This window comes from Trichomycterus rosablanca, chromosome 14, assembly GCF_030014385.1.
Source record: "Trichomycterus rosablanca isolate fTriRos1 chromosome 14, fTriRos1.hap1, whole genome shotgun sequence".
NCBI classification, from domain to species: domain Eukaryota; kingdom Metazoa; phylum Chordata; class Actinopteri; order Siluriformes; family Trichomycteridae; genus Trichomycterus; species Trichomycterus rosablanca.
In genome coordinates this window covers 5,826,133-5,836,239 of record NC_086001.1, presented here as the reverse complement: position 1 = coordinate 5,836,239, position 10,107 = coordinate 5,826,133, and the positions used below count along the sequence as shown (strand labels likewise).

General features: G+C 43.2%; 1 protein-coding gene across 2 annotated transcripts in view; it reads left to right on the top strand.

Annotated features, from left to right (window-relative positions):
• The first annotated feature begins 9,794 nt into the window (after positions 1 to 9,794).
• LOC134326413 (zeta-sarcoglycan) overlaps positions 9,795 to 10,107 on the top strand; it is a 100,123-nt gene continuing 99,810 nt past the window's right edge. For both annotated transcript variants that reach the window (XM_063008569.1, XM_063008568.1), the window contains exon 1: positions 9,795 to 9,989. In XM_063008569.1, coding sequence (XP_062864639.1) covers positions 9,795 to 9,989 — 195 coding nt within the window. The remainder of the gene's footprint in view (positions 9,990 to 10,107) is intronic.

Here is a 10,107-nt window from a genome sequence, read left to right as displayed (position 1 = left end):
GGGTGGCGCTCAGATGGCAAAGCGGTAAAATACTCTAAATATACACCGATCTGCCATAACATTAAAACCACCTCCTTGTTTCTACACTCACTGTCCATTTTATCAGCTCCACTTACCATATAGAAACACTTTGTAGTTCCACAATTACTGACTGTAGTCCATCTGTTTCTTTATATACTTTTTTAGCCTGCTTTCACTCTGTTCTTCAATGGTCAGGACCCACACAGGACCACCACAGAGCAGGTATTATTTAGGTGGTGGATCATTCTCAGCACTTCAGTGACACTGACATGGTGGTGGTGTGTTAGTGTGTGTTGTGCTGGTATGAGTGAATCAGACACAGCAGCACATCATCTATTTCGTTGCTCCACCTTGTAGATGTAAAGTCAGAGACGATCGCTCATCTTTTGCTGCTGTTTGAGTTGGTCATCTTCTACACCTTCATCAGTGGTCACAGGGCGCTGTTGGCTGGATATTTTTGCTTGGTGGACTATTCTCAGTCCAGCAGTGACAGTGAGGTGTTTAAAAACTCCATCAGCGCTGCTGTGTACAACACACACTAACACACCACCACCATGTCAGTGTCACTGCAGTGCTGAGAATGATCCACCACCTAAATAATACCTGCTCTGTACTGGTCCTGACCATTGAAGAACAGGGTGAAAGAGGGCTAACAAAGCATGCAGAGAAACAGATGGACTACAGTCAGTAATTGTAGAACTACAAAGTGCTTCTATTTGGTAAGTGGAGCTGATAAAATGTACAGTGAGTGTAGAAACAAGGAGGTGGTTTTAATGTTATGGCTGATCGGTGTATTTGTTATATTATTCATTTTTTGGGGGAATCCTATGTGTCATTGTGGGTTAAACATTGGCATTGGGCTTTTCTTGGGTTACAAAGTCTGGTTTGGTTCCAGCACAATCACACATTTTCATTCCTTTCATCTTCAACGAGGGACATAACCCGACGGCTGATACCTGCAATTGCAAGTGCCGGAGCTCGTTTAAAGATGGCAGCATTTAATTAGCTGCAAATCATCTACTGATGTCTCTCCTGCATTGAATGATGTCCCTGGCTGCTCTGACCTTTTTTTAAATGATTTATCGATTTGTTAATTTCACTCAGAGTTAGTGCTTGTGAGCCGACACGTGAAATTAAAGCAAGTATCATGCTGGTATTGATTCAGCGAAAGCACTGAAGGCTGTGTGATATTTTCCAGCTATGTTTGCTCAGTGCGCAGGATTTCATCTCTCCTCCCGAGCACGCTCGTACATGGTTTTTTGTAATTTTAATTGAGACTGCTTAAGCCCTTTGACTTTCTCCAGTGCAGGAAGACGGATGCTAACCGAGAGCTTACAAGAGCGTACAGTGTGATTTAGAGGTACTGTGGTATCAGTTTGTAAATGGAATAAATGATTATTTGAAGATAAGGCGGCACAGCGGCGCGGTGGGTAGTGGTGTGTCGCCTCACGGCAAGAAGGGCCTGGGTTCATGTCCCCGAGCTGGTGTGAACTCCATAAGTCTGCATGATGTGTGTCGATCCATGTTCTCCCAGCACAATATTCCAAAGAGCGTCTTGTGATGTTACTGAATGGACTGTCAAAAAACTCCTGGAGTTTTATCTTCTTTAACTTTATCTTCCAAAATCTGGTTCTTGAACCGGTTCCATTCGGGCTTCTTCAAACCTTGGTGCTTTTTAGAGAACCGGCCCCATTTTCATCAGATTTTGGGAGCCAAGTATGTGACGTCAACAGTGAAAAAGGGTTCTGACAATTGATTTTTGCCTAGTTCACACTACACGATCACCACAGGTCGCCGCTAGATGTGGCAGCTCGGAAGCAACTCGGCATTTTTTTTATTTATTAACCTCCGACTCGCAACAGAACAGGCAATCCCTGCTGCTCACGTAGCCCATCAGCGCACAAACAACTTTGATCGCTCGCTTATTGTTGACATGCATTTTTGGACGTGGTATCATTAAATCCCTCGTCACTTCTCCCGTTTGTTTTCGTGACAAAACGTAGTTTGGAAGACCAGACTGACTCGCCTGCGATTTCTCCCGGTGACAGATCGTGTAGTGTGAAACCCCCCTATCGCCGATCAGTAGTGTAGGGTGAAATACACAACGACTGAAAAGACTCCTGATTACAAGAGATCCAGTTGTGTAGTGTGAACTGTACAGAGATCTGAACAACTTGAAAGTCGTGTAGTGTGAACTTGGCATTAACCAAATTGGCTTGGCTTCTGGTACAGTCTGGACCTTTTAACCCAGTCTTTTTGTCCACTACGGTCTTCAAAATACTTTTGTGTTCATGTGAACAGCAACAAGCATGTTGTGTTGATGTTAAGGTCCCAGTTATCAGCAGGGCCTCCTTTTTTATGTGGCCGCCTATTGGTCAATGCCAGCGTCAAGCTTCTTGACTATTGACTGTGATACCAGTGTTTTATCAGCTTCAATTTTTATAACTTTTTTTGTGGTTCTTGGAATAAGCCTTCCAAGTCTTTACCATTATAGTGCTTGTGGCTCGTTCTAATTGATGTCATCAAAGTAGCACTTTTTAAATAAGCACTGAGAGTAGGGAATAAAGGACATTATAGGACAATCTTATTATCAATTTAATATGCTGGATGTATATTTTGTTCCATCACATTTTATTTTTTCTTATTTGTTCAGAAAACCAACAATAAAATGATAAAGAACCTCTAAGAGTAGCATAACTAGACCAGGTGTAAAATAGGTAGTTCGGCTAATAGTAACTTGAGCCAGACCCATAAACAATCTGACTAAACTTAGTTTTGACTAAAATACGTGAAACTTTTACCCTTTCTTTGGAACCATATGGCTTTTGCCGATAGCCTGGAGAGATTTGGGACAGAATAAATTTTTCTCTCCAGTAAGACCAATATGACCAGATTATAGCTGCATGACATCCATCCAGCTAAGCCATGCTTATGCTATGGGCCGGAGATATTTACAGATATGAGACGTCTAAACTTATTCTAGTTTTTATATGGCTTTTTACAAGGGCACATTTTTTTTCAAACTAGCATTACACAGATTAATATCCAAACCTTTCAAGTGAGCGAGCCTTGGGTGACGGCAAGGAAAAGGAAAGGAAGAAAACTGAAGGAGCTTAAATCAAAATGTGACAATATTAGGGTAGTGGTAGCTTTCTAACGTTGTGTTGGTCCCCTTTTGCTGCTAAAACAGCCCTGACCCATTGAGGCATGGACTCCACTACACCCCTAAAGGTGTGCTGTGGTTTCGGGCACCAAGATGTTATCAGCAGATCCTTTAACTCCTGTAAGTTGTGAGGTGAGGCCTCCATGGATTGAACTTTTTTGTCCAGCACATCCCACAGATGCTCCATTGGATTGAGATCTGGGGAATTTGGAGGCCAAGTCAACACCTCAAACTCATTGTAGTGCTCCTTAAACCGTTCCTGAAGCATTATTGCTTTGTGGCAGGGCGCATCATCCTGCTGAAAGAGGCCACAGCCATCAGGGAATACCGCTACCATGAAAGGGTGGACATGCTCTGCAGCAGTGCTTAGGTAGGTGGTACGTGTCAAAGTAACATCCACATGGAACATTGCCCAAAGTATCGCACTGCCTCCGCCGCATAGTGCATCCTGGTGCCATGTGTTCCCCAGGTAAGCGACGCACACGCACCCGGCCATCCATGTGATGTAAAAGAAAACGTGATTCATCAGACCAGGCCACCTTCTTCCATTGCTCCGTGGTCCAGTTCCAATGCTCACGTGCCCACTGTTGGCGCTTTTGGCGTTGGACAGGGGTCAGCATGGGCACCCTGACTGGTCTGTGGCTATGCAGCCCCATACACAACAAACTGCACTGCACTGTGTATTCTGACACCTTTTTATCAGAACCAGCATTAACTTCTTCAGCAGTTTGAGTTAGTAGTAGTCTGTTGGATCGGACCACACGGGCCAGCCTTCACTCCCCACGTGCATCAATGAGCCTTGGCCGCCCATGACCCTGTCGTTGATTTACCACTGTTCCTTCTTTGGACCACTTTTGATAGATATTGACCACTGCAAATTGAGAATGCCCCACAAGAGCTGCAGTTTTGGAGATGCTCTGACCCAGTCGTCTAGCCATAACCATTTTTCCTGCTTCTAACATCAACTATGAGGATAAAATGTTCACTTGCTGCCTGATATATCCCACCCACTAACAGGTGCCATGATGAAGAGATAATCAGTGTTATTCACTTCACCCTTCAGTAGTCATAATGTTATGCCTGGTTGGTGTATATATAGTATATATAAAGTAAATGTGGCAGGTTGTAGTGCTCAACAAGCGTGTCAATTAATTTCCATCACTTAGAAATGCAATCACATGGGAGTACTCCTGCACACCCTGCACACTTCCTGTATGCTCAGCAAGCGTAATCTGTTTGATTGAAGGCTCGGGTGAGGTGGTCGGTCCAGAGGTCCCTAACGAAAGCAGCTTTCCAAAGAAGTGATGGATCTTTTGCACGTCAGATCAGCCTGAGAAAATCCAGAGAGAAGTTTTACTTTAAAACAGTAAGAAATAAAAACCAATAAAACCAAAGTTGGAAGAGTGACAAGCGAAAAATAACTTCAGATTGCAGAAGTACAAGCTGCTTAACTGTGAAAGCAGAGCCGATGGAGAGTGAGTAGGAGATGAGGCCAGAGGAGGACGAGCCGAACAAAATATATATAAAAAAAAAGGAATTTCTGCCTGTGTATCACGGGATATTTATAGAGGCGAAAGACTCCAGGCTAAAACAGAGGGAGGACGAGATGGAACGTGACCTGTTGCTTTTTACAATGGCTATGAACAATTAATAACTCCTCCGAACCACTTCACGCCCACAAGCATTGATTCACCAACCATGAATATGTATGAAACTCACACCAACATGTTGAAAAATCCTCACAGTTAAAATCGAGCGTTTACACTTGTATCGGACATGCGCAGTTGTCTGGTTCTAACACCTGCATGCTCAGTGTAGGTCCTTCCAGTGGTGGACAGGGGATAGCATGGGCACTATGACTGGCCTGAGACTATGCATTGTGTGTTGTGACACATTCCTCATCACCAGTATTGATCTGCAATTTGTGCCACAGTAGGCTTTTGTCCCTTCTCGGACCAGTCATACTCACCACAGAGCACCACTTGCTGTTTCAGACATACTTCGACCCACTCGTCTGGTCATAATGATAGCACACCAGCACCAGGATTCTGAGCACCCAGTCTGCTGGGTGGAAAACACTGGACAAAGGGTTGGAGTTATCAACGCTGTGTAAGGACCTTGGTTACCTAGGGCGCCTGTACAGAAAGTGATGGAACGCAGAGATCGGGGCGTGCCTCTCCATGCTTGAAGCTGACCTCACGTGCAAATCCACCAAAGTAAGGGTGTGTAAGAAGTAGGGCTGGCTCAATACCACTTTTTTATGTCCGATACCGATACTGCAGGTACAACGGAGGACCCTCTTACGCCCTGCACAGTTACTGTATGGTCAGCAAATGTCATCAACTTGATTGAATGCTCAAATGAGGTGGACGGTCCAGAGGCCGCTAACAAGAGGAGGATTCCACAGAAGAGATAGATCATTTTCTTCTCAGATTAGCTTGGGAGAGTGAAGTGTTGCTTTACTGTGTGAAGAAACGAGACTAAAGGCTGAAAAATATGTATACTGTGTCGGGAAACGATTACAAATCTGTAAAAACTTAAACTCTGTAACAAAAATGTGTACAAACAAGTGGTGTCTATTCTTATTAGCTTTGCAGATGCCTTCTTTCCATGTTTGACATTTGCTACCGTGACTTTTAAGACATGTCATATTACTGTCGTCATTGCTTTGTGATGGTTGGCTGCACAGATGGGTCAGCTTTCTCCATCACCCTCTGTCTCCCCCTGATAATGTAATCCATGTGGTGATGTCCATCCACAAGTCCTGTCATTACTCTGCCTTCAGTGTTGTCATGTGGGTGCCTCATCACATGCACAACGTAATGTAACTTGCAGCACTTAACATGGTTCAGTAGCTTCTTTTTTTTGTTCTGGCCATCTTGTAGACTCATTCAGTGGTCATTATCCTCCTCCATTGGATTTTGATGCACTTGTTCTTTAAATCCTGAATCCATACATGGCTACTGGCCAGATCAAGACTTTCATCAGTCATAGCTTGGTAATGATGCTAATTGATTTGTTTTTCCATATTTTCAGTGCCATTCTTGACTTCACTTCTCCAGCACATCCTGCAGTATTTGATACTTTACTTCCCAAATATAAGGACATTTTTTCTTCTCCAGATAATAAAGCATTTTCATTCAGTGTGACTGATGCCCTTATAGCTTGGGTGCTCTTGAAACTTGAATCTCTGATAATAAAGTGCCAATTCTAAACAATCCTTAATAGCAGATACATCCTGATTATTGCTATTAACCTGCTGGACGCACCTGTCCAGCTTTGGTGGTATCTGTAGGCATGGTATTTACAGGACATGGTAGATATTTGTTAACTGCTTAATACATTTCAATGTTCTGAACTCACTTTTATTTACTTGTCATGAAGTAACTGCACGTACAGATATGCCATCAACCCGTGATCAAAAGGTGGCTACAAAGTGCCAGGCTGGTACAGCTGTGATTATGCAGGCAGCTTAATGCTGGTTGTGGGTGACAATCATTTATCAAGCATCATGTTCAACATGTTACCAAGCAACACAACAGAGCAATCGGGGTCTCAAATCACACGTCACATCAAAGAAAATCTGTGTGTCCAGAATTTAGCAGACAGTGATCCACAAGCGGGTGGCATGGTGGCTCTTTGGGTAGCACCGTCACCTCTCAGCAAGGTGGTCCTGGGTTCGATCCCCAGGAGGGGCGGTCCGGGTCCTTTCTGTGCTGAGTTTGCATGTTCTCCCCGTGTCTGTGTGGGTTTCCTCTTGGAGCTCCGGTTTCCTCCGACAGTCCAAAGACGTGCAGTCAGTTTAATTGGAGATACAAAATTGCCCTATAGGTGAATGGGTGTGTGTATGTGTGTGTGTGTGTGTGTGTGTGTGTGTCTGCCCTGCGATGGACTGGCGTCCCGTCTAGGGTGTTACTGTGTGCCTTGCGCCCATTGAAACGCTTGGATAGGCTCCAGCGACAGTGGTAGTCTAGTGAGTAGAGCTTTGGGTGAAGAGTTAGAATCCCAGCTCTGCCATGCAGCCACTGTTGGGCCCTTGAGCAAGGCCCTTAACACTGTCTGCTCCAGGTGCGCCGTACAATGACTGACACTGCGCTTTGACCCCAGCTTCCAAAAACTAGCTTGGATATGCAAAGAAAAAAATTAGTTGTACTGTACATCTGTATATGTATATATGACAAATAAAGGAGTTCTATTCTATAATCGATGGGTTTCCTAGGGTACATTAGGCTAAACTAACCCCAGGTGTGAATGTAAATGTGTGTTTACCCTGCGATGGACTGGTAGTTCTGTTAGTAGTCAATTTTTTCACCTGGCATCCAGTATTCCTTGGGTAGTAACGTTGGATCCTGGACCAACCCTGGAGATAAATGATTACTGAAGATTAATGAAGCACATTTTTAAAGGTTGTGCTCAGATACCACTCCTGAAACCTCCAACACACACTAATGTACACTACACTGTACTGTGTTACACACACACACACACACACACACACACACACACAGAGTGGTTAATCATGAGTGTGTAGTGCTGGCGCTGCAGCGATGTGCTGCATGAGGCATTATTATGAACAGAGGTTATAGGGGAGCAACTGTGGATGCAGGAGTGCAGATTAAGGCTGGTACTAACAGATGCCGCCTGAAGGAGAGTCACGAGTTTGCCGCCTCCCTCCGTCACTTCTCTCACCCTCTTTTCTCACTCGCTTTATCACTGCGTCTTTTCCTCTCGCCTCTCCATCTTTCCAGCGCCGGGTTATTATTCTGCATCGGTTACAGATTCAGGTCCAAAACGAGCCTGGTGCACCAACACCAGATAAACCATAGTGAATGACCCTCCTCACCAGTTCACAATCGTAAATCTGCAGGGGACGGGTCATGAGTAATAAAGGCAGTTAGTAAAATGCTAAACTGCCAGCTATAAGCTGTATTTAAATGGGGAAAAAAATCAAGAAACATAGAGTGAGTCCAGAAACTTAATGAGCACTGATGTTTCCAGGAGGTGGACATCATGATATATGATACAATTAGCAGCTACAGTGCTACGGAACTGTATAACAAGTCTGAGCAGAACCAGTTCCAGTACAAAGATGTGGAAAAGCAGTCAACCTTCACCATATATGATGGATCTTCAAAAAGTTTCCTCACTTTTATATTTTGGTTGGAAGCGGTGAGGGTGGGAGGAGTAGTAATCGGTCGTGTCTGAGAGACTCTTACAGTTCGGATTTAGCTCCATCTGATTTCCACCTGTTTGGACGCTCAGAGAAGCTTTAGGGGAAAGAAGATTTTCATGTGATGATGATGTGAAAGCAGCGGTGCATTATAGTCTACACGCTCAACCATAAAAATTTTTGCTGATGGCATTAAAATGTTATGATGCTGGGAAAAATACATTGCAAAGGAAGATGACTGTGTAGAAAAGTGATGTCATTTGTTTTTGAAATTCTTAATAAACAGAGTTTAAAAAGTGTGGAAACTTTTTGAAGAACCAGTAAAGGTGTAAATGCTTGAATACCTAGAGTGAATTTGTTCTGTTAGGCTTTACAGAGTGTTTTGCTGCGAACCATTGTTGAGTTCTATTGACTGATCACCTGATCAATATGATGGGACATTTCTATTCCCTTGATTGTGGTCTGTTCCAGGATGGTAATTTATAGATCTATTTATAGATCTGAAGGCTTACTTATTGGTATAATGAATACAGTGGTACCTCGTAACTCAACGTTCACTAAACTCAAAATCTTTGAAACTCTTTGCTGAGAAATTTGTACCCTTAAACTCAACATGTTTAGTGTGGTAAAACGTCATCAAAGTGCGACTATGAGACGAATCTGCATTTGTGTTGAATAACTGTCGCATTCACTCTGAAAGCTCCACATGTTTCTGTGTTTATCTGGATTTTCCTCAGTGTTTCACTTTTAAACTTGTGTTACAGCTCAAGGTTCTGAGAAATTGTAGGAATCAGCTTTTTTTCCCAGTGTTTTTATATTATATCTGTGTTATTTTCAGTCCACGGGACCATGAAACGCATTAACGGGATTCACATACATTTTTATGGGAAAAAATACTTTGAAACTCAACATCTTTTAAACTTAATGCCAGTCTTAGAACCAATTGACATTGAGTTTCAAGGAACCACTGTATAAAAATGTCCAACTAGACCATTTTTGGAGTAACTGGTCAAACAATGCTTCTTACCACCATTAACATTAAAACACACTTAAATTCAGGAAGGATATTTTAGAAAACTGGTGCTCCATCCTTCCAGTCCAATTCCAGATTGTAGAATCAATGCCAAGCCATAACTGGCAGGGTTGTAATGAAAGTGTTGCACATCCTGTTTGATAATTGCCAACATAGCTGTTTGATGAATGAATGATCACTTAAATCCATTCAGTATGGACCTAAGTGTGTGAAGCCATGTGTGATCTCAAACTTATTTGTCCAAGATAAGGTTGATGTATGAAGTCACTGAGTTGAGAAGCTCAGGTTTGTTGTGTGGAAATCTTTTACACTCGGCATGGAACAAAATGATCAAACAGACAAGACGAGACAGAATGGCATTGTTTTTATACCCTTATTCTAACAATAGTTTCTTTCTCTGTCCCTAGATGACACAGGAGCAGTACATTTTGGCGTCTCAGCCCAGTGCCCTCCAAAGGCCAGGTTGCCCTGCTCCGTACCCTGTGGGCATTTACGGATGGCGTAAACGCTGTCTCTACTTTTTCATCCTTCTGCTTCTTGTCACCATGATTGTCAACCTCGCCCTTACCATCTGGATCCTGAAGGTCATGAACTTTACTGTGGTAAGTGTATTTTATTCTCACCATCTTCATCCTCACTCTTCAGTCTAATTCCAGAGAAGGAAAGGTGTCTAATCCACCTGCAGCATCCAACACAGTGCCGTAATTACTCACTTTGTGA